The following is a 24,470-nucleotide window of genomic DNA, read 5'->3' as shown; positions in this document are numbered from 1 at the left end:
CTGGTGTTCCCCGCGTGAAGGAGTGAAGGGAGCACCACGTCCAAGGCCGTGGTAAACTCTCCCCCTTCTCGGGGGGAAGTTTCAAACCACACGTGGGTAAGTCCCCTCTCTGCTCCCCAAAAAAGCCATTTCATCCAGAGGGTCTGGAAGGGCAACTCCTTTCTCTGTGCTGTTAACAAAAACAATGAAACCCTCGAGCGCCCTTGGCTCACTCGGGTGAGGCAAGAATCTGTCTTTTATTCTTCCTCAGACCCAACGTCATCAGACACCCAGGTATTCAGGCCAAGTATCTATCCATCCTTCCTTCCACCTCTACCGCTGTTAAAACAGTAAAAGAAAACACAAAAGCGGCAAAGAATCTGCTTCTTGTGGGATTCCAGACTCTTCTTCCTTAAGATTGGTAAGACACCTGCCCATGGAATGTAGGGACCAAGCAGCTCACACGTCTTTGCCCCGCCCAGCTGATGCACCCCGCCCCCCCCCCCCAGAAACAAGTCTTTACCTACTTACTAGCCTTGCTGGTTTCTCTCCAGCACAGGTACAGCTGACCCAGTAGGGAGAGGAGGGGTGTAAGGTGGTTACTAGGAGCGCTACATGGAGAAGGCCCAGGGAAGGGCCCACTCAAGGACACGTTAGTTCTGGGGACACAGGACTCGGCGAGCTGGGGCGCAAAGGGGGCGGGAAGCAGAGTCTAGGGTCAGAGTTAATGCCAAGCAGAGGAGCGGGAGGCCGAGGCTGAGTCTGGCTGGAGAGAGCCGCCAGGCCTGGAGGTTTGGGGGAGGGGGCGTGCTGGGGGGGTGGGTGCACGGAGAGGCTCGAGCAAGCCAGAGGGAGGAGGGAAGGGCCTGACATCCTGGGGAGGCAGCTGGGGGGGGGGGTGGCACGTAATAGGAATCTGGCAACTGGAGGCAACATCATCTGAGCTGCAAATGTCCACAACACAGAAAAAAACAAAAACAAAAACACCAGTGGAACACCCGTCTGTACTGGAAAGAATCCATGTGGGGGAGAGAAGGAGAGAGGTAGGAGACAAACAGAAACGCTGGTGCCCAAAGGAAAGTGACAGCTGGTTACCCCGAGAGAAAGGGGCGGTACGATGTATGGCTGTAGAGAGACGAGAATGGCCTCTTGGTTACTCTGATCCAGCGGGTCATGTACCCTGCCCGTGAGCGACTCTCAAGGCCACCCAGCTGTGACATTCCGGGACACCTTCAGAGGCTGGGGGAATCCACCTTTGAGGGGCATTTCCTAGAAATGTTGTTTCTACGCCAAACAGCGTTTAGCCCCAAGTGTTGGTTCAGGCTCAGTTGGTTAAGTGCCCGACTCTCGGTTTCAGCTTGGGTCATGATCTTGTGGTTCGTGGGTTTGAGCCCCACATCGGGCTCCATGCTGATAGTGCAGAGCCTGCTTAGGATTCTTTTTCCCTCTCTGCTCCTCCCCTGGTTGCTCTCTCTCTCTCTCCCTCTCTCAAAACAAATAAAATGAAATAAAATAGAGTAAAATAAAATAAAATAAAATAAATAAAAGTTTGGCTTCCCGAAGTCTCCAACAAAACTTTTCCAGCAGCAGCAGCCATGGGGGAACGCTGCGTCCCCTAACAGAACGCAGAGGCATCTGATTTTTCCCAGAACACATGGAAACACCCAGCAAAGCAGTCTTGTGCCATTCCCACTTCTAGGATACCCCTTTCAAGGAAGGGCCGAAGTCTCTCTCCCCTGTGACCCCGGGGTGGCCGTCGCTGGGACGGGACTGCCTGAAGAGCACCGATCACACGTTTCCTCCTTGGATGGACCCAGTCCTCCATAAATGCTCACTGCACTGGCGGCGCCCTGAGCTCGTCTGCTTTCTGCCCCCCCCCCCCCCCCCCCCCCCCCCGGAAAGAATGGAAACTCCACCCGGCAGCAGGCTGCACGGGCCACCAGGCCCAGGGAGGCCACCTGACTTCCTCTCCAACTTCCCCGATCTGCGCCCAGGAAACTAGGCAGAGAGAACGGCGCAGAGGAGAGGAAGGGAGAAATGCTGAAACTCCGTATTTCGAAACCGGAAGTATTTACAGCCCAGGAAGCAAGCGGACAGGAGAGCGGGAAGCTTCGATCTCTCACGGATTTTAAGAGCTGCCACCTTGGCCGGCTGCTGGCGGAGGGAGTGGGGGAGGGGGAGGGAATGCTGTTCTTGGGAAGCCTGGGCTCGGTCTGAAAATCCGGGGAGCTGGGAATCAGCAGGTGCCGGCGTGACGCGTGAAGCCAAACACGAAGGCTCAGGCACGGGGAAAGTGACAGCAGCCGGAGGCCCCCCCCAGAGCGGGTGCAGCGACCCCCCCCCCCGCCCCGCGCAGGCGCGCAGCCAGCCCCCCCCCCCCCCCCCCCCCGGCTTACCTGGTGCGCTCCACCCCGGGCTGGAGCCCCAAGCCCGACGGCGAAAGCGTGGGGGCCGCCGCCGCCGCAGCCGCCACCGCGGGGCCGTCCGGGGGCTGCTCCGGGAGCGGCGAAGGCAGAGGCGCGGCAGCCAGCTCGGCGGGCGGCGCGGGGGGCTGCATGGTGGGCGGGGCGCAGGACGCCTTCCTGCCGGCCGAGGAGCCTCTTCGGGCCACCCAGGACGTGTCCATGACCCGCACGCCCATGCTGGCGAGGGACACAAAGACAGCCGCTTAGCCGCGCGTGACGGGGGTGGGGCTCCCTCCCCCGCGCGGCGGACACATTCAAGCACGTCCGCTGGGAGAACAGCAGCGAAGCCTTAGCGACCCTCCTGGGCGCCCCGGGGAAGCGAGGCCGGGCCGCCGCCGCGCCCCCTGCCGGAGGCTCCGGGGTCCCCCAGCCGCGCGCACCAGCGGCCCCCGGCGCTTCCACCCTCTGCCAAAGCCAGCTGGCCTTAGATCTGCGTGTGGACTCCAAAGCTGTCCCCCAGAGCAGAATGCGGCCTCTCTGGGGGCACTCGCTTCCCCCCCCACCCCCCCACAACGAGCGAGAGATGGAGATGAGAAGGGCAGGGAGCAGCATCGCACTAGAACATGGCACTGACCAGCAGGACACATCTAAACGTCCGTCCTTCCTTTTGTCACTTGGGGTCTAGAGCACAGGCCCGAGTCCGGACTCCGGCACTGGCCCCAGGACCCTGGCCCGGCTGCAACCCCTACAGGCCCCAGCCGCTCGTCTCTGCCGCAGGGAAGGGGCTGATCGTGCCTATTGGTCACTCCGGGTTCCGATTCGCTTTTAACCACCGAGCCACAGCTTCCATTAAAGCCGGCCAAGCACCCAAACACGGCACATTCACCCTCTCGCGGAGCTCACTAAGGCATGGCTTGCTTTGTTTTCAGAGATTGAACGTGACCTCGTGGCTACCCGAGAATACCGTACCTTTGGATTTTCCTAAGGCTGCAGGGACAGAAACATACAGATATTAGTGTCAAAAAAACTATGCCTTCCTTTGGACACACAGGTTGCCGGGGTCGGGGTCTGAGAGTGGGGCCTTTACGGTGCCGTGAAATGCTTTCAATTGACTTGGCCTCTCTAGTTCGAGCGACTCTTCTGATTGGGCCAAGGTTGTATCCTGCCAAGCTCACAGGTGAATAGAGAGAGAATCTGGAGGGCTGATATTGGTGTGGGTAGGAGTACGGGTCGGGGGGAGAGGGTGTCATGAGGGAGAAGAAAGAAATCGGTGGAAATTGCCATCTGCCGGCTTCCAAGTTACATGGTTTAGAAGGCTATTCATTCTGGGGCGCTTGGGTGGCTCAGTCGGTTAAGCGTCTGACTCTTGATTTTGGCTCAGGTCATGATCTCACTGTTCACAAATCGAGCCTCCATTGGGCTCTGGGCAGACGGCTCGGAGCCTGCTTGGGATTCTCTCTCTTCCTCCCTCTGCCCCTCCCCCACTCACGCTTTCTCTCTCTCCCCCCAAATAAATAAACATTAAAAGAAAAAAAGTTTTAGAAGGCTGTAAGTTCTTTCTGTCGCTCTAGGAGGTAACTGGTACCGTGGTGTGAAGTCAAGACTTTCGCCGTCTAAGCCAAGACCTGATTATTTCCAGTACTAGGGAGACGCAAACATTTGTGCGACGAGAAAACCTTCCAGCCTCCATGTCTGCCGTGTATCTGCACAGGGGGGTGTGGGTATGGGGGTGAGCTCGTGCTTACTCTGACCCACCCCGGTCAGAAGCACAGACCTATTACCGTGAATTCTGTCCACCCCGAAAGGGCTTTAACTTTAGACACAAGCACCAACATTAAACAAACAAACAAACAAAAGGTTCAAGTTCCTAGACTGGTTGTTGCAGGTGGGATTTGGGTCCTCGAAGGAAACGTGCCTCAGGATGGAGCAGGGTCAGTAAAAGCAGAGCACACACGAGGATGGGGACAGCTTCCTGACTCTCGTCCCTCCATAAGATCCCCGGAGGTCTTTTCGCGTCCCGTGTCGTGGTTACTATTTCTCATCTCCCGTGGAGGGCGCCTGGGGGATTAGGGGGCTGGATGCCTGGGTCTCTTTCCAGGACCTACTAGCTTTCAAGTCCTATTGGGTCTGAGGAACCCCCCCGTCTCCCCCCCAATAAATAAGCACCTTCTCCAGGAGCTCCAGAATCGCTCCTGGAGGCCACTCGAAACTCTAGGACAAGGTCCAGCTGCACATCCTGGTGTTTAAAGGGGACTGCAGGGGAGAAGCATTAGGCTCCAGAAATTATCAGGATGAAAAGGGCAAAAGGCTTAGTCTCAGCAGAGGAAGGGAAATGACAGGGCTTAGCTGTGGCGGTAGGTGCGGGTGACACACAGGCAGGATGGTTGCCACAGCGACCAACGGGGGGGGTGGCTAAGGATGTCTGTCTGCCCATCTCACCCCATCTTCTTTACCCAGTGCTCTTTTACTTAGAAGGATCTTTCCAGGGGCCTGTGGGTGGCTCAGTTAAATGGATGACTTCGGCTCAAGTCACGATCTCAAGGTTTGTGGGTTCGAGTCCCGTGTCGAGCTGTCAGCAACAGAGCCTGGAGCCTGCTTCGGATTCTGTCTCCCTCTCTCTCTGCCCCTCCCCTGCTCATGCTCTGTCCCTCTCTCAAAAGCAAACATAAAAAAAAAAAAAAAAAAAGATCTTTCCAATTTAGGGGAGGGCATGGGCTTCAGGATCAGGGCTCCTGGGGGATGCCTTCTATTTCCAGGGACATCTTCCAGCATCGGCAACCTCCGATACCAGGCTCCCTGGTGATCTGGTTTGCCAAGTGCAACGGGCTTTAGGGTCTGAATCCCAGCTTTTCTCATTACCGTGTGATATGGGTGAGTTACTTAACGTGTCACGTCCTCTGCTCGTTCTCTGTAAAATGGGAGTGATAATGACCCTCCCCCCTCCTCCTCAGGGTCGTCGAGAACAAGCAGGACACTGTGTACAAACCACGGAGCAGCTACTAAGAAACCAACTAGCAGGGCTTGACAATGATGATGCTCTGTCCTTGCAGGTGCCAAGTACAGCCTTTTCTTTCTTAATCTTCATAGAGAACGAAGTAAAGACAGTGAATCCGGCCAGGAGGAGATGGAGATACCATGAAGACCCCATCTGGGTCACGTCACCCGAGTCCACAGGATCTGCCATGAGATCGTTTCCCCCTCCTAACAAACCCCAGAGATCAGGGTGGGGGGTTCTCTGGTAGGCATAAGAGGAACAAACAAGGAATACAGTCCCTTTTCCCCAGGCTCTGGAGTCTTCCAGGAACCTGGGGAGGTGGGCCCGTGTGGGCATCAGAGGGCGGGATGCTGAAAGCCTCCTTGGATGACTGTAGGCGTCAGGAATAGAAAAATAAAGAGGGGATCCTCACCTGCCTAAGTCTTACTGCCTAGCCCGGGTGGTCAGGGCAGGAAAGAAGGGAAGAAGAGGGGTCGTCTTGGCTGAAGGGTTCTTTGGGAAGCAAAACCTGTGACGGGCAGCAGGGGACTCGGGCAGAAATGGCCACAACACTCCGCCCCACAGAGGCCTTCCACGTCCCGGGCGGGGGGCTGGGGGGGACGTCCGGCAACCTTCCTCGGTCCTCGGCCAGTCCATTTTGGCTTTAGTGCATTTTCTCTTGCAGAACCAGCCCGAATGCCCACAGCGGGTGGAGCCAAAAAACCATTTCAGGTGTTCTCAGTGAGATGGAACACCATCCGCCCAGTGAGTGGAAAGGAAGGGGTTGGTCAGAGTACCTCACAGATGGAGAAGCGTACCCAGGCACGTCGCTATCTTAAAAACGGCACGACGTCACTCAAGATTCCAGCCTGTGTGCTAAAAGCAGCTAACGCTGGCCACGTACGGAGGATTGTTCTAAACACTTCATAAGCCAAATTTTATTTAATGCTCAAAGCAACTCTCAGGTGGGTTTTGCATATCAAGAAACTGAGGCAGTCAGAGATTAGGTGACCTCCCAAGGTCACGGGGCCAGAATTTGAACTTGGAGAGAGCCTGACCCCAAAGCTCACATGCCGCATGTTCAGAGTATGTAAGGCTTCTTCTTCTCCCACAAGGTGGGTGGATGGAGAGAACGGAAAGGTCAGACCTATAAATGTCTCCTTGGTGCAGGAAAGGAAGTGATGTTCTTGTTTGAAAGCCTGTAACCTGGTAGGCCACACAGGAAAAGCCTAAAAGCCAGAATCTTAAAGATGAAGAGACAAAGGACTGCCTCCGTGGGGGGAGGGAAGGAAAAAACCCAAGTCTGAAAGATGGAAAATCCAGCTGCAAGGACACGTCTACAGGGGTGCCTGGGGGGCTCAGTCGGTTGAGCGTCCGACTCCAGCTCGGGTCATGATCTCACGGTTCGTGGGTTGAAGCCCCATGTCGGGCTCTGTGTCGACAGCTCAGAGCCTGGAGCCTGCTTCCGATTCTGGGTCTCTCTCTCTCTCTCTCTCTCTGCCCTTCCCCTGCTCATGCTCTGTCTCTCAAAAATAAACATTAAAAAAAAGTAAAAAGAATAGGTAGATCGTCACGGGTTAGCTGTTGCTTTTTTTTCCCCTCTGCAGGGCAGCTAGCTGCCACGCAGCTCCTGGATCCCCGGTCAGGGACAATCCTAGCCAGAGGTATTAACTAATATATGGCTTTGAAGTATTTTAAGTCTATAGAGATCTGGAAGGTTTTGATTTTTGTTCTAAAGATCAGTTGCATTGGGCAAAAGCTGGCCAAGGGAGAGGAGACAAGAAATGCGTCTGTCATCAGACGGGAGGCCCTGGGGAATCTGGGTGGCTCTCCAGGCATCCACGGAAGACTTTCAAGTTCAAGGAACGTTTAAGATACACTTGGGGGCCAGGAAGCAGTGGCAGGGGCCTTGGGGGTCACCACATGGTGAGTGACAGGAAACCTAAAAATCCGAAGACTTACCCTTGCCTACACGCACCTGGGAAGGCCAGACTCGGGTAATTTCCAGTCCCTCCAGGGATGATCCCTTTTTTAAATACCCAACAACAAAGTTTTGTAACCTCCCCAGTACAAATAAAGACTGGAGTCATCTGGCCACATTTCTCGGCCCGGGCCTGGGCCAAGAATTTACCTCTCCAAGGTCCATTTGGCCAGTACAAATCCAAAATAGGAGTCAACTTTCCCACTGATACCCAGGATGACTAGGTGAGCTCGTCTGCAGAAGGGTTCAGGTTCTATCGGAAATAAAATGAACGCACCAGACAGACATCCATGACACGTCTTTTGGGGTCGCTGCCTTCGCTGTTCATCCTCCCCTTCAGCGTCTATAGAACACCTGATAGCCGCAATTACAGAAGCAAGGCCCTTGGACCACTAGCTGTGATTATCACGCGACCGCCGACTTCGATTTAATGAATTTGGGAAACAGAGCACGCCACAGCGCCCTCAGGAAGATCTGTGACACATAACAGACTCTAAGAGGTCACACGCTAAACCAACTGGTCTCCGTGTGTTGAATCATGTGTGTTAGGAGTCCATTAGACCCCAGACTCCCAAGCCAATACGACCAACAGCGGAACCAGTATTCCAGAAAGCACCATTCACATTGCTCTTGGACCTCCTCAATTAAAGACGCCTATCCCGAGCTGAACATCTAGATGAAGGTCCAGGCGGGTGGGACAAGACCCATCAGAGAGTGGCTGTCACACACAGGCTAAGGATGTGTCGCGCACCAAGCTGAGCTCTAAAGGAGATCACGAGCTCTGGTGGAAAGATCCTCGTAGATTTGTGGGCTGCTGATAGAACACCCCTGACGACCAGACTGCCATGGGACAAGTGAAATGGCGACAGGCACGTCAGGTTTTAAGACTTGAAAGAGGAGCCACATGTTGGTCTTCTGAGTCGGAAGAGCCAAGGCCACTGGGATTTCTGTGGACAGACTGCTGTCCCGCTGGGACCCAAGAGGCTAGAACTGAGCAGAGGCAGCGGGACAGATGTGCCACCGGCAGGGTTAAGTGAGGAGAGCGTGAGCCAGAGCCAGAAGGCAGTTAACAGACAGCAGGGAACCCGGTGTGTACGGAATGGGCCGTGTTGGTACCGGTGAGGTCTCTCAAGTATATAACAGGCAGTGGGCTGGGAGCGGAGGCAGAGGGGTGTACAAAGGGGGAGGACCATAGCCATCAGGTAGCGACGTGAGTGAGCAGGGAGGCTCCGCTGTTGATGTCACTTCTCTTCCTGCCTCTGGCCTGTCCACGGGCCTCTCGACCATCCCAGGTGAGTTTGTGCAGACCCTGCCGATGCATGCATCTGACAAATGCTCAGGGCCCCTGGGTCCCTCCTGACTAATGGGCAAGAGAGTGTAGACACCTTGGCCAACTCTTTAGGCAGGAGGGTTCACATAAACTATCTGATAGGACCAGGGCGCATGGGTGGCTCAGTCGGTTAAGCATCCGACTTTGGCTCTGGACACGATCTCATGGTTCGTGAGTTCGAGCCACGCGTCAGGGCTCTGTGCTGACAGCATGGAGCCTGCTTGGGATTCTCTCGCTCTCCTTCTCTCTCTCTCTCTCTCTCTGTCCCTCCCCCTCTTGTGCTCTCTCTTAAAATAAATAAACTTAAAAAAAAATTTTTTTTTCAATTGTATCATTGCCAAGTTCTTTATTCAGAATGGCAAAATCTTTCTGTGGTTCGGTGGTTCTCAGCCCTAGATGCATGTTAGAATCAGCCACGATACCTTTAAAAAACCACCAATGCCTGAATCCCAGCCCAGGCCAATTAAATCATCCTAGAGGAATGGGGTTGGGGCCTTAGGACAGCAGTATTCTTTTTTTAAAGCACGTTTTAGCTTTTATTGCATAAGAAGCCACCCTCAAAACAAACCAGCTTATTTATCTGGGTCTCAAATCCACACCTTTGGCAGAGTTTGGCAGGTACGGCTTGTATGTTCTACACGGCACTAGCTGAGATGGTCTGGCTTGGTGAGGACACATCCCGAGACGATTCCCTTACTGGGTGCTGGCTGTCAGCTCGGTGCTCAGCTGGGGATGAAGGCGGGGTGGGGGGGCGGTTCACTTCTCTCCGGTGAGAAGAGTGGAGAGCGCTTGGGCTCCAAGAGTGGCTGCTTGGGCTCCCACACGGTGAGCTACTTGGGTTCCAAGAGCGAGTGCTTGGGAGACCCAGGCACAATCAACAGGGCTCTTTCTGACCCTGTTGAAGTTCTGGTAGATCTCTTCCACCACATTCTGTTAGTTAAGTCACGGACGCCAAATCATCGCCAAAGGGAGCGTGGCTAGATTTCAACCCCCAGTGGGAGGAGAACCAAGCACCTGCCGCCATTTTCACCATGACGCGCCCGGCATGCATTTGCGGCGAAGGGAGGTGTTAGGGCCCTGTGGCTGCTGTAACAAGTACCACAAAGCTGGGAAATGACAGACATCCATTCTCTCGTAGTTCTGGAGGCCAGGAGTCCAGGAGCCGTGGGAATGGGCCGAAGCCAAGGTGTCAGCAGGACTGTGCTCCCTCCAGAGGCTCCAGGACAGAGGCTACGTCTTGGCTCTTCCAGCATTTGGTGGCACATACTACTTAGCACATGGCCACATCTTTAGATCTCTCTCTGCTCCATTTCTGCATTTTGCCTTCTCTGTGTGCCTATGTCAAATCTTCCGCATTTTAGGACACGTGTGATTGCATGAGGGCCTGCCCTGATAATCCAGAGTGATCCCCTTAGTTCAAGGTCCTCGTTTTAATCACATCTGCAAAGACGCTTTTCCCAATTAAGGTAATATTTACAGGTTCCGTGGTTCAGGACCTGCTATCTTTGGGGCGGGGGGGGGTCATTATTCTGCCAACCAGAACAATGAAAAAAGGCTGATGTGAGCTCGTAAATCTGCCTCCAGGTCTTACTAAAGACACTCTGTTTTCTAAGTCATCCTGAATCAGAGGCATCAGGACCAAAGCCTGGAGCTGGGATGGAAGTGAACCACCTTGAATAATGTCTGGGACAAGAGAGCCATCAGCCAGAAACACACTGCTGGCACTGAAGGGGAACTCACCATTTCTTCTAAGTATTGGCCAGTTTTTTTCTTTTCTTTTTTCTTTTTTTTCTTTCTTTCTCTCTCTCTTCTCTTCCTTCCTTCCTTCCTCCCTTTCTTTCTTCCTTCTCTTTCTTTCCTTTCTTTTCTTTCCTCTCTTTCTTTCCTTCCTCTTTCTTTCTTTCTTTCTTTCTTTCTTTCTTTCTTTTCTTTCTCTTTCAGTAATGGCATTATTGACATACAATTGGTGGTTTTGTTTTTTAACTTGACCAAAATGCTTTGACAAAATGAGCTTTAATTTATCACTGTTTCAAGGGGTAGTTTGGAGACTTTAACATGTGTCTCATAGATTTGGGGTGCCTGGGTGGCTCAGTTGGTTAAGCGTCCGACTCTTGATTTTAGCTCAGGTCACGATCTCGCAGTTTGTGAGCTCGAGCCCCGTGTCAGGCTCTGCACTGACAGCAAAGGGCCTGCTTGGGATTCTCTTTCTTTGTCCCTCCCCTGCTCGTGTGCTTTCTCTCTCAAAATAAATGAACATTAAAATAAATAAAATAAGTGTCTCATAGATTTTAGGAGCTCAGAAATGGGATGAACGTGGAGACTTCCCCTACTATTACTAAAACAACACAGGGACTCAACTGACGTAAATTCCTTTCTTCTCCCCCAGAACATTTACTCACAACCTTGGGGTTCTAGTTCTGTTAAAGCCAGTTAAGATCTGATCATCTGTAAGCCCACTGAACCTTAAAACACCTGTGCCAGTACCCCATTACCCTAAGCTGGGAAGCCCTCTGCTTAATTTAATGTTTAATACAATTTTTTAAAATATTTATTTTGAGAGAAAGAGACAGAGCACAAGCAGGGGGAGGGGCAGAGAGTGGGGGAGACACAGAATGCGAAACAGGTTCCAGGCTCTGAGCTGTCAGCACAGAGCCCAACGTGAGGCTCGAACCCACGAACTGCGAGATGGTGACCTGAGCTGAAGTCAGATGCTTAACCGACTGAGCCACCCAGGCGTCCCAATACAAATTTTACAATTCATAAATGTTATCCGTTTAGGGTGCCAAGAGTAATTCGCATAGTGCATCCCCTATACCCTAAAGGTGCCAGTTTCTGGCTTTCAGTCAGAATTGTATGCAGAAGGGGCATTTCATTTACAAAGTTCTCGAATGCCAGAATGTCATCAGAGATGAGGCAGTGGCTTAAAATATCATCATTCAAGGGGCACCTGGGTGGCTCAGTCGGTTAAGCACCAGACTTCGGCTCAGGTAGTGATCTCACTGTTCGTGAGTTCGAGCCCCGCATCAGGCTCTGTGCTGGCAGCTCACAGCCTGGAGCCTGCTTCAGATTCTGTGTCTCCCTCTCTCTCTGCCCCTCCCCCGATTGCACTGTCTCTCTCTCTCTCAAAAAAAAAAAAAAAAAAAAAAAAAAAAAACCATGAAAAATAAATAAATAAAATATCATTCAAGCTTCTGCAACTTCCTGTGTATTTTGGGGGCCCGGGGACTTTGTCCCAAGATTCCATAGTGGTAACTCTCCCATGGATGGCATCTGGATTGCTTTTCATGGGTGCCTGGAACCAGACAGAGTCTGGGAGGACAGAGCTGCACAACTCTGATGGAGAAACACTAGGACCCAAGGAGTTCTCCAGAACCCAGCCAGGTCCAGAATTCACCCTCCGGGGTATATCCCCTCGGCTCAACGAACTTCACAAAGGAATAGTTGCTTCGCCTGAGATTAAAAACAAAATCTGAGGCACCTGCTAATATGCACTTGTCTGTCTCTTCTCTGTCTCTCTGACTTTCTCTTACAATGCAACGATCAGATTCTAAGTATGCTCTTTTTTTTTTTTTTTTATAGATTTAAGGAATTTCTCCTACTCCCTGCAGCATCTAAGAATTCCCAGTCTTTCTTTCCCCCTTCGCTGGAGAACAACCAACCACACAGAGCAGGTAATCAAGACACAAGACACAATGCACAGCAAGAGTCTGGTGGGTAAGGAGGTAAGCAGGGATCCTGGCCCCTTCTGAGCATGCCTCTGTCAATCCCACGACACAGGTCTAGGTCCCCGCTCTGAAAACAAGAGGGGCGCGTGGTAAGACGCACGCACCCCTACAGTTCCTGGTTTCCAACCTTCCGTCTGTAGCCCTTCAGGTCAGATGCCTTTCAAGCAAGCGGGCCTTTCTGGCTGCCTCGTGATCTGTCGGGGAGACGGAAGTTGTGACTGCTACGCTTCTGTCATCTGAATTTCTGACATTCCCGTCCAACGCTTTACAGTCCTGGTCCGGCTCAAAGGAGCAGTTGCTGCCTTTGATTTCATGGCGGCAACTTTCCGTTCTTAACTGAAGTTTACTTGACTGACTCCCTGGACCGACGATGCAACCCAATCCTTCTCCGAGACATATTTTCGCGGAGGCCCCCGGCTTGCGGCCGTGCGCGGTCCTTGCGGTCGTGGCTGACACTCACCGCGAATCAGCCGTGCTTGTTAGAAAACACGTTTATGCCCCTTTTATTTGCTTTGGGGATCCTAGGAGGCAGTTGCACGTTATGGAAACTGATTTCACAGCAGCGTGGAGGGGGTCATTCCTATGCAAGTGAAGCGGAAGGCATTGATGAGTCTCCCCCGGGGACTGTGGCATCAGGAGGTATAGGCGTCCATCATAAGAGACGGGAAAAAGTCTTAGAAACTGACAGGTGACACACAGATTGCGTCAGGTTGTAGGTTTTACTCTCGGTCTTAAAGAGACCGAGGCTGGAAACGTAAAAGCGTGCGTTCAAGGCGCTGTTCGTGCAGGAACGTTGACGGACAATGCAGGTGAGCAGAGCCATCGTCAACGAGGAACCGTTTAGGATTTGAGAACTGACGTACGCTGATAAATTTGGAGTCAAAACATAAAGCGTGTTCCCATCTTTTAATTCCCCTTGCTGGCCGACTTTTTTTTCCTTCTTTTGATGATAACTAATGAGTATCGATCACAACCCTCATTTCAGAAGGTTGCACTTACCTTCGCCCCTAAAGCCAGGGAAGCGAGCCAAGGGACTCAATCTAAACAGCACAGAGGAAAACCTCAAGCAGGAGGCAACAGCTTGATTGCTACGAATCCCCTAAATTGCTGCCAGAGAGGGCGCCCTGCCTGGCAATCCGGTTCCGTGTTACCTCTCGGCCCCTCCCGGCTCCAACCCCCAACGCTGAGAAAGGCACACTAAGTCATACCCATCTTTTTTGTAAAACTCCAGCATCATATTATCCGTGGCGACGCTGAGGGGCCGGCGGATCTGCTCGGGCTGGCGACGGTCAGTGGGGTCCATGTCTGGGGAGGGCATTGAGCTATAGTTGGCGTTGTGGTTCACGTGTACCGGACTCCCATAATTCCCTGTGATGTTGAACTCTATCTCTGTGGGGAAGAAAGAAATAGGTGTACGTGATCTATGGGTCCGTCACACCCTTCCTGGGCAGGAGGGATATGAGCAGAGATGGGCTCTCATCTACACTTCACCCCTAGAAAACTCTGTCTCGTGGTTCAATGTTAGGTCACCTGTTGATATGAATTCATCTTAACATAATTCATCACATCAGCAGGTGCACACAACTGCTCACCTCTCACATTAATATGATGGGCACTTAATAAAGCAATTTCTATTTGTGATTTAAAAAACAACATGGGGTGCCTGGGTAGCTCAGTCAGTTAAGCATCTGACGTCGACTCAGGTCATGATCTCACGGTTCATGAGTTCAAGCCCCGCCTTGGGCTCTGTGCCGATGGCTCAGAGCCTGGAGCCTGCTTTGGATTCTGTGTCTTATTCTCACTCTGCCTCTCCCTTGTTTGCGTTCTGTCTCTCAAAAATAAATAAGTGTAAAAAAAGATTAAAAAAAAAAAAAACAAACCCAAACTTAAACAAGGAACAGTTGGGGTATTTTCTGAAAAAGACAAAATCATCCATTTCAAACCTCATGGTTAAAAGTGAAACACCAGAGCAGTCTTAATTAAATCAGGAAAAAGGACAATGCCTACAATCACCACTGTTACTTAACACTGTTGGAGAAGCTGGCCAATGGAATAAGTCAAGAAATGAAATAAGAGGAAAGATCGTTATTTTTAGTGATGATGATGTCTTTCTGGAAAACCAAAGAGAAAAAATTAGGAAGGACTGGAAGCAGAGATTTCACTAAGGTCACTAAGGTGGTGTTGGTGATCAAGTGACATCAGAAATATCCCAAACTTCCCTCACCATTTCCTATCTGCAACAGAAATGAATCCACTCATCCACAAACTTACAGTGTTATGCCTTAGACTCCTATTCCCTTCTTTCTTTATGCCGATTTCCCACCCTCACTCAACTTGATGTCATTGACAGAACTCTTAGGACATTAGCAGTTAAGAACCTTCACGGTCAAAACACACAAAACCAAGTCAACGCCATCAAACTTCTTCGATGTTGATCATCTGAGTGATTACTGCTGATGGACAGAGCACAGAATTATTAACATTCTATCCTCACAGGAGGTAAACAGTTTCCTGTAGCATAGCCAAAAGCACATCCTTAATGTTTACTAAACACAAGGTACAGTGTTTTTTTTCTTTTGAAAACAAACAAATTAGTACAGCAACTGCTCTCTCCCAAAAGCTGTTACCTTCAGAGTTATCCCCTTCTGCTATGCTGCTTTTTGAACATTTATGAAGCATCATCCGAGCGTGCCACCTTTACAGCCTAATTTTGAACCGGATCCAAAAAAGAACCTGATTGCCTTTGAGCCTCACCTTTACATTTTGAGGGCAACTCAAAGGACACACAAAAGGAGTAACAAAAAGATGGCACCCGGGGGATCGCTGAGCCCTGGATAAAAATTCATGCGCATCTCAGATCTATGCGGCATCTATGAAAGCAGGCGATCTCGCTTTCCTTTCTGCTCCAGCATTTCATAATTCACAGATGTGAAGACACCACGGTGTGGATGTGAGACCAGTAAAATCCACAGACACGGTTGGTGCAGGCAATGGACAGCAATTGTTACTTAGCCAAGGATTAGACAGTAAGACACTGACATGACTGTCCACACCCTACCTGAGTGTGTGTGTGTGTGTGCGCGCGCGCGCACGCGTTTGTGTAGGAGCATTAATAACAAACACTTTTGGTTTCAAAAGTTTCGAGGGGGCGCCTAAGTGGCTCAGTCGGTTGAGCGTCTGACTTTTGATTTGGGCTCAGGTTGTGACCTCACGGTTGGTGAGTCTGAGGCCCACGTCGGGCTCTGTGCTGATGGTGTGGAGCCTGCTTGGGATTCCGTGTCTCTCTCCACCCCCTCCCCTGCTCACTACCTCTCTCACAAAATAATTAAAATAAACTTAAGAATAAAGTCTTGCACCCACAGTAACACTCTGGTTCTTCTCCACCCCCACACCTCAATGCCGCCACATACCTCCAGGGAAGAACCAGTCTGCATGCTGGATGATGGGTTCGACAATCCCGACAATCTGCAGTGAAACTGTGGTCATCATCTCCGTGATGTTCCTGCCAGCGCAGAGCAGAGGGGGGCAGGGCTGGGTCACCGGCGGGGGCGGGGAGGCACGTCTGGCCCCACAGCCCAGGGCCGGAAGCCTGCAGACCTAGGTCTAAGGGTAGGCTTTCTCTTTGCAAGGGCACTTGACCTTTCTGAGCCTCTCCTTCCCTTCCTCAGAACGGGGTAACCACAAAAGGCCTCCTTACAAGAGACACGTCAATGGATAATATACATAAAACTGTCTGCCTTCCAACTCTGTTCTCTCTTATGAGACGGCCCTCTATCCCCCAGGTCCAGATGCTGGGGATGTGCGCTCTTCGGAGAGAGTCAGGAAGGCCTGGAACAGTTTGCCTGGCCTGGTGCTGACTCAGATTAGCTCAGAGAAGACCCTCACCGTAGACCCGTAGCTCTGAGACCATCATGGAGAAGGAGCTACAGAATTCTGGGTCTCCTCCTGAGTCTGAAACCTGAGCAGGCCAAGAGAGAAATAGAACTTGGCAAATAAATGAGGCCGATGATATGCTGGGGGCCCCGGTCGTGCCCTCTGCCACCCGCCCCATACCTTACCCATTCGCGTGTTCTGCCCTATACTCACCCTTCTGCTTGCGGCCACAGCAAGTTGGGGCCTAACACAATTGCCATGTTGCTGGGAGTCATCTTGTTCACATCTTGATATTCTGATAGCTTGGATAAAAATTTGATCAAGTATCTGAAAGGGAGTCACAAGGGCCAGGTTGAACCAGGGCTCAGCCCCAGCCGTGTTCCCCCAGCACAGGGCAGACACTTCTCTCCCCCGCAGCCCATCTTACCGACAGCCAGACTCATACACCCCGCCTTATAATGAAGACACATCATGGAAGAGGACACGAGAATACTTTACAGACAGACTCATATACCAGGACGCGGCTACCTGTCAACATCTACATCACCTAACCCTGGCCAGAGAAATTCCCCATCTTTCCTTTTGACTCCGTTATCTAGTGACCTAAAGTCCCTCTTGTTCTTCAAACCTCAGTTGCCTGCCACCCTCCCTGTGTGCAGAGGTGAGAAGCAAAGTGTCCAGGTGTCACCGGCAGGGACCTCCACATGCTAGGGGTGGGATTAACCTCAGGGGGGCTTTCAGAGCTAATGGAAAAAGAAATTAAACATAGGGGCGCCTGGGTGGCTCAGCCGGTTGAACGTCCGACTTCGGCTCAGGTCACGATCTCACAGTTCGTGGGTTCGAGCCTTGCCTAGGGCTCTGTGCTGATGGCTCAGAGCCCGGAGCCTGCTTCGGATTCTGTGTCTCCCTCTCTCTGCCCCTCTCCTGCTCATGCTCTGTCTGTCTCAAAATAAATAAAAAACATTAAAAAAAATTAAAAAAAAAGAAGTTAAACACAGAGCTAGCACACGAGCCAGGTACTCACTCCTGGAGATGTACCCAAGAGAAATACACCCACACATACGCATTTGTGCACAGGTGTGCACAGTATTAAGTCAGCTAAGAAGTGGAGACCACCCAAATGTCCAGCAAGGGAGGACCGGATGAATGAAACGTGGTCTGTCCGTACAACGGAATACTATTCACCCACGAAAAGGAACAGAATACCGACACACGCTACCACATGGATGAACCTTGAGGACACGATGCTACGTGAAAAAAGCCAGACACGAAAGACCTCATGTTGTGCATGTTGCGTAAGCCCACCTAGAGGAAGTTTCCAGAGAGGTACCTCCGCAGAGACAGAGAAGGCAGATTAGCGTTTGCCGGGGGTTGGGTTGGGGGGAGATGGGGAGTGGCTGCTAACGGGAACAGCGGCTACTAATGGCGGCGATTGAGATGGTCTAAAAACTAGGGGTGATAGCTGTGGGACTCTACAAACACACCAACAACCACGACACTGCACCCACCAAGAGGACACAACGGTATAGGACTTCTATTGCAAGGAACTATTGAAGGAGCCATACGTTAGATCGCTCTTGGGATTTTTTTGTTAATGTTTACTTATTTTGAGAGAGAGAGAGAGAGAGAGAGAGAGAGAGAGAGAGAAAGAGAGGGAAGGAGGGAGGGCAGGCACATGTGAGCAGGGGAGGGGCAGAGAGAGACAGGGAGAGAGAGAATCCCGAGCAGGCTCTGTGCTGTCAGTGTTGAGCCCAACATGGGGCTCGATCCCACGAACCGTGAGATCATGAGCTGAGCCAAAATCGAGAGTCGGACACTCAACCGAGCCACCCAGGCGCCTGTACGTGTTGTAAAATATACATAAAAAATTACCACCTTGATCATTTTCAAGTGTTAAGTACTTTTGCACTGGGAAGCAATCATCACCACCATCCTCCAGACCTTTTGTGGCTTCCAGAATAGAATCTCTGTCCCCACTGAACGCTAACGTCCCGGCTCCTATCCCCCTCCCCCAGGCCCTGGCAAACACCCCTTTGCTTTCTGTCCCCGTGAAGGTGATGGCTCCAGGTACCACATACATGTGGAATCACACAGTATTGGTCCTTTTGCGTCTGGCTTCTTTCATGTAGCACGAGGTTCTCAAGGTTTATCCATGTAGTAGCACGTGTCAGAATCCCCTTCCTAAAAAGGCTGAATATTGCATTACATGTATATTCTGTTTGTTAGCCATCGACGGACATTTGGGCTGATTTCACCTCTTGGCTATTATGGATAACGCTGTCATGAACATTAGTGTGCGAGCAACGAGTCCCAGCTTTCGAATAATCCATTGGGCACATACAGATATACCCAGACGTGGAACTGTTGGATCGTATGGTAACTCTATGTTTAATTTTTTTAAGGGTCCGCCACACCGTCGGCTCTTGGGATTTTTAACAGGAAGGCGGAAATAGGCAGATGGAGACAGGCACTGACGCTGAAAATCTGCATCTGGGGAAGCACTGAGGAGAGGTGACAGGGCCAGGAGAAGTTGCTGGCAAGCCAAAGGGATAAGGAAGCAGAGAGTGTGAAGGTGCAGAAAAGATCCGCAGAGCGGCGGGAAGTGAAATCGAGGCGTAGCAACAGTGAGAGACGTGTGGAAAATAGCGAAGTGCCAGATCACCAGAGGACGTTCTCCGGTCTCCATCTCCGTGCAGACCAGCTCAAGGACACGTCTGCCAACCAGCTCCACGTTTGGTCAGCTTCCCACAGGTGCACCTGAACACCTACCTTTGTGACAAACCCACAAGATCTTTTTTTTAATAAAAAAATTATTTTTAATATAATTTATTGTCAAATTGGCTAACATACAGTGTATAAAGTGTGCTCTTGGCTTTTTTTTTTTTTAATGTTTATTTATTTTTGAGAGAGAGAGAGAGAGAGAGAGAGAGCGTGGGAGGGGCAGAGAGAGAGGGAGACACAGAATCTGAAGCAGGCTCCAGGCTCTGAGCTGTCAGCACAGAGCCTGATGGGGGGCTTGAACCCACAAACTGTGAGATCACAACCTGAGCCGAAGTTGGACGCTCAACCGAGCCACCCAGGCGCCCCTTTTTAAATTTTTTAAAGTGTTTATTTTTAATTTACACCAAAGTTAGTTAGCCTATAGTGCAATAATGATTTCAGGAGTAGAATCCAATGATTCATCCCCTACATATCACACCCAGTGCTCATCACAAGTGCCCTCCTTAATGCCCCTCCCCCGCTTAGCCCATCCCCCCACCCGATGCCCCACCAGCAACCCTCAGTTTGTTCTCTGTATTTAAGAGTCTCTTATGGTTTGTCCCCTTCCCTGTTTTTTATATTATTTTTGCTCCCCTTCCCTTATGTTCATCTGTTTTGTGTCTTAAATTCCACATATGAGTGAAGCCCTATGATGGTTCTCTTTCTCTGACTGGCTAATTTCGCTTAGCATAATACCCTCTAGTTCCCTCCACGTTGTTGCAACCACAAGATCTTAAAATAGGTTCCGTTAAGCTTTGCTTCTTGCAAATCAAAGAACTGAACTGCCTGAGCCAATGGCCGCCAAAGTAATAGAGTGCCCTTCATTCTGCGTCTTCATTTGCAAAATGGCAGGGTTGTTTGAGGGTGGAAAGAGAGCCTGTGCAGTAACCGTGCCTGGCACCCCATACAAGGCTGTGCATGCTAGTTACCAGGACCATTAGCCGGGAAGCCAAGTGTCTGTGGCCTCAATAACTCCGATCCCGTGTCTCCAGGATCCATCCACTTACCGGATGTTGTTGTGATTGGCCTTGGGCAATTTTTCACAAGCATTCCACAGCGCCTGAAGCCTCTTGTCTTGCTCCTGAATACTGGGAAATAAATGGGAAAGCCACTGGTTGAGCTTGAAGCAATGAAATCTCACTGGCAATCGTATTAACCAGTCATCGTACTATGTGGGTATAAGAAACCAACTATCGGGGCGCCTGGGTGGCTCAGTCGGTTAAGCGTCCAACTTTGTCTCAGGACGTGATCTCGTGGTTCGTGAGTTTGAGCTCCGTGTCGGGTTCTGTGCTGACAGTGTGGAGCCTGCTTGAGATTCCCTCTCTCTCCCTTGATAGATAGGTATTCTTACTGTATTTTATTTTACTTTATCCTATTTTACTTTATATTTTATTTTATTTTACTTTACTTTACTTAAGCCCTCTGAGAATTAAAAGAAATTGCTTCTAGGACTACAGTTTGTATATGCTTCTCCTGAAAATCTACATCAACGTTTACATGGTAAGGAAGGTCTTTCTGCTCAAAGAATCTTTTCTCCAAAAAAATTAAAAGGGAAAATGTCAGCAGGGTGAGGGCCCAGCTTTGACCCCTTGGCCTGGGGCCCAAGGCAGGGAGGTCTTCCCACAGATCGTGACCATGGCAAGAAACATGGTTTTCCCTCATTTCAGGCTGAGGAAGAGGTAAGCATTCTCCAAAACACACTTCTACTAGGAAACTGAAGACCAAATGTCCCATTTAGAAACGGAAAGGTTAACAGATCATATTTGGTCGCAAGCTGACCAAAGGCTGGACGAAGAGGGTCATGTGCAGGGAGGCCGTTAAAGACCCAGCTCCACCCTGCCTGCAATCTGGTGCCCATTACTGAATCTCTATGTGGCCTCACTTTTCCTAATCTGTAAAATGGGCTCATGGGAGTACTTTCTGCCCGGAGTTGGCATGAGTGGTTTAAAGGAGCATCCGTACAAAGTGCTCAACAGAGCGTCTGGTTCATCTCAAGCTCTCAGTTCAGCGTCTGAGAGGAGAGGGCAGACGATGCCAAGACCTGGCTAGAACCTGAAGGCCTGGCTGCCTCCCTTCTCTAGCTCATATGTCATCAAGATCACATGTACAGTCAGGAAATAGAAGGGCCAGTTTCCATCGAAGGATACAGTCTCGCTTATCCTCATCCCTAAGACCACGGGGTGGCCCCAGAGAGGCGGCAAGTACCGGACATGAGCACTTGGGTTCCTGAACCGGATCCCATTCCGCCGTTTATTAGATGCCAGGGAACCTGCCCTCACACGTCATACACCTGTTCTTCTACTCGACTTCCTCCTCCATCAGCTGGGGAAAACAGCACAACCCACTTTCGAAGGGTTACTGTGACAAATGAGTTAAAAGCGTATCGTGAGCTTATAACAGCAGCGAGCCCCTCGTAAACACGGGACAGAGATATGGCTCGTGATTAATACTGTCACGGAACTCATGCCCACTCTCCACGGCGAGATGTTTACACATGCCAGATACTCGGCCAGGCTTTTCTGATACACGGTCTCTACTCCACCTTGAAAAAAACAACAACAACAACAACAAAAAACAAAACCATGGCGCTCTGAAACTTGATTGGAGCCAGCCTTCTAGAACACCACACAGATGAGCCTGGCTTCACCTCTCGGCCAGTGGGGTTTTTTTTCAGGGCCCAAGGAAGCATAAACATACTCCAGTGATCCTTCCGACAGGCTAAGCTGGCTGTGCTTTGAGACTAAACCCACAACTAGAGAGTTCTAGAAATCATGTCCCTTCTCAAGCACCCAGCAGAGACCAGCCCACTGACCAGAGATTATGTTTTTATATTAGCAATTTTTTTTAAGTTTATTTGTTTATTATTGGGGGCGGGACAGAGTGAGAGAAGGAGAGAGAATCCCAAGCAGGCTCTGTGCTGTCAGGGTGGAGCCCCATGTGGGGCTCAATCCTACAAACTGTGAGATCATGACCTGAGCCCGAATCAAGAGTTGGACGCTGAATCAACTAATCCTCTGAGGCACCCGTATATTAGCTATTAATGAGCTGTTATTAATATAGATGTAACGATTATAAGAGTCAAGGCTCTGTGACCACTCCTTTGTACTCTTCTCTCCAGAAGGAAGCACTACAATCCAGAACCTTCTATGCATTTACACTTACATGGAGCACTCCTAAAACTGTACTGCTTTGAGTATGTTGTGCTTTTTTTCCTTTTTAAAACAACAGAACATCATACGTGTCCTCGTTAACCTGTTTTATTTCACTGAAGAGTATGTCTTCCTATCTTTTCATGCTAGCAGTGGCTCAAACAGAGCTTTTAAGCACTGCGGAGTATGTTAACAGGGCAGATACACCATAATTTATTTGGCCATGCCCCACATTCCCCACCAATGCGGCTTTACTAACTTCTAGGCTTTCATTATCCCAAATAACACTGTCATTGGCACCCTTGTTCATGCCTCTTTGGGCACATATTCGAGCATCTCTCCACGACATATACCAAGAAGTGGAGTCGTAAGATCACAGGCTAATAAGCTTTCGTAAGGCATACATAGGCTTTCATAATTTCAGCAGATACTTAAATCAACTCCAACCCACAGCACACTCCAAAAAATGTGGCGTACTCACTTGGAAGCCTGAATCCACTCGTCATAGAGTTCAAAGGTCATAAGAGGTTCTGGCAACTCTCGGAGGTAAGATTTCAAAGCTCCTGGACACAGAGACAACATCGGCTAGGAGCCACTTGCCATTGGCACAGACAAGCTCTACCAGCCGGCATCACCCATGTGGGTGACATGTGGGGATGGGTTCCCTGACCCTCATGTGGTTTCCCACGTGCACGGATCGGAGGCTCTGGCATGGCGGCGGGACCTGGGCTTCCAGTCACGCTCGCTTCCCCCTTTTATTTCCCACCAACACCTTGTCTTTTCTTGGCACGTTGGGGAGAACTTTCTTCAAGGGGCCCGAGCAACCAGGCTTAAACCCGAGCCTGAGCGGACACATCGGAAGCACGCTGGGAGCCACTGGTCCCAGTGTCATGTGACCACAGGCCCTCCACGCTGACCCCTTCCCCGTGAGCCTCTACAGCCCAAGGGAGCACCTTGCTATGGGGAGGTGGGCGCCCACCTGCAATTGCATGGGGGTCTGCTGAGTACTCCTGCACATCGACCACACAGCAGTCCAGGGCGGCTTTTAGCTTCTTCAACTTGGAGGCAGACGGCGCCACCCGGAAGAGTCCCTGCCGACAGCACAGAGGGTCAGCGCACAGCGCCGTAACTCAAGGGAAGGGCACAAGAGCAAGGCGAACAAACAGGAAGTCTCCCCATCCCTTCCTCCAAAATCTCCTTGCTGCCTTCTTCCCATCACCATTTTCCAATATGGCGGCTGCCTGCTCTCTGCATGTCTGCTCCTCCTTTAGACGTAAGCAACTCTGGAGCAGGAACTGAACCTCACCCACTGTTGTGTCCCCAGTGCCTAGGATGGGGTGACCCATCATTCTGGCTCGGTAAGTATTTGTTGAGTTAATGAACCCTGGGCACTCCCCAACTTCTTGTTCTTTTGTATTTAAGATATATTTTGGAGAAGGGATACGTGATCAGACGTGGAGGGCTAGGAAGCTCAACACAAAAAGGTCTATGGAGTGAGTGTGTGTGTGTGTGTGTGTGTCTGTGTGTGTTTTGGGAGACACAGGGCTCTACTTGAGAGACAAAGTCTATGTCCTCAGGGGACGGGCAAACTAGGGATGGTCTGTGAGGGAGCAATGCCTCCTTTGGTCCCTCCGGGTTTCATTCTTCAAGTTCTGAATCACTGTCCTGTCTTCCAAGTGAACCCTTCTGCTCTGTTCAAAAGTGAGCCCTGAAGAGAAAGAGAAGAAGACAGGTGTGTGGAGGGGCGATTACAGGTCAGAGTTAGAAGCGAACCCCCAAGTCACGTGTGGGATGAAAAGTTTGGCTTCAGCTTCTCGGCTCCTTACATTCTGTGATGCCACCCCCAGGGGTGAGAAACGGGCTGGCAGAACCGGCCTTTCAACCTTTCATGGCCATGGTTCAGATCTCCAAGTTTTCTTCGGAAGAAAATGTTCCTGGTCTGAAATACTGAGTTTCTGGCCTGCTGAGACTGCTAACTCCCTTCTAAGTAGATGTCCGAAGCTCTTTGGCATGTATGCAAGGACTCCATACACGTTTGGACTGGTGCATCAATAAGGCTGCTGTGACCAAGAGCAAGCCACAGCATGTGTTAAAGAAATGGGTTGGATCGTCATAAAACCACGCCCCTACCGTGGAGGAAAACCAATAGCATTTGGTGATGGACAACATCAAAGAGAAGGGAGTAGGGTCGTCAAATAGAAGCCTATAGATTTTTTATTTGGTTCCTTAAAAAAATTTTTCTTAATGTTTATTTTTGAGAGAAAGAGAGAGAGCATGAGTGGGGGAGGGGCAGA

At 50.7% G+C, this 24,470-nt stretch overlaps 1 protein-coding gene across 6 annotated transcripts in view; it reads right to left on the bottom strand.

The window, feature by feature from the left end:
- Positions 1-24,470, bottom strand: part of ARHGAP44 (Rho GTPase activating protein 44) — a 182,496-nt gene that overhangs the window by 9,191 nt on the left and 148,835 nt on the right. For 4 of the 6 annotated variants that reach the window (XR_015243853.1, XM_086686063.1, XM_086686061.1 and 1 more), the window contains 8 exons: positions 23,156-23,267; positions 22,658-22,739; positions 20,035-20,115; positions 16,481-16,594; positions 15,805-15,896; positions 13,603-13,783; positions 3,354-3,371; positions 2,376-2,621 (listed from right to left, as the gene is read on the bottom strand). Coding sequence is in view for 5 of the 6 variants with exons in the window: in XM_086686063.1 (XP_086542189.1) it covers positions 2,376-2,621; positions 3,354-3,371; positions 13,603-13,783; positions 15,805-15,896; positions 16,481-16,594; positions 20,035-20,115; positions 22,658-22,739; positions 23,156-23,267 (926 nt within the window). In the remaining variant the exon portion in view is untranslated. The remainder of the gene's footprint in view (positions 1-2,375; positions 2,622-3,353; positions 3,372-13,602; positions 13,784-15,804; positions 15,897-16,480; positions 16,595-20,034; positions 20,116-22,657; positions 22,740-23,155; positions 23,268-24,470) is intronic. The other 2 variants (XM_086686062.1, XM_086686064.1) reach the window with 2 other exon arrangements.

The sequence above is a fragment of the Puma concolor genome, chromosome E1, assembly GCF_028749965.1.
Source record: "Puma concolor isolate L17-30 chromosome E1, mPumCon1.1.hap2, whole genome shotgun sequence".
NCBI classification, from domain to species: Eukaryota; Metazoa; Chordata; class Mammalia; order Carnivora; family Felidae; genus Puma; species Puma concolor.
This window is presented reverse-complemented; position numbering and strand designations above follow the sequence as displayed.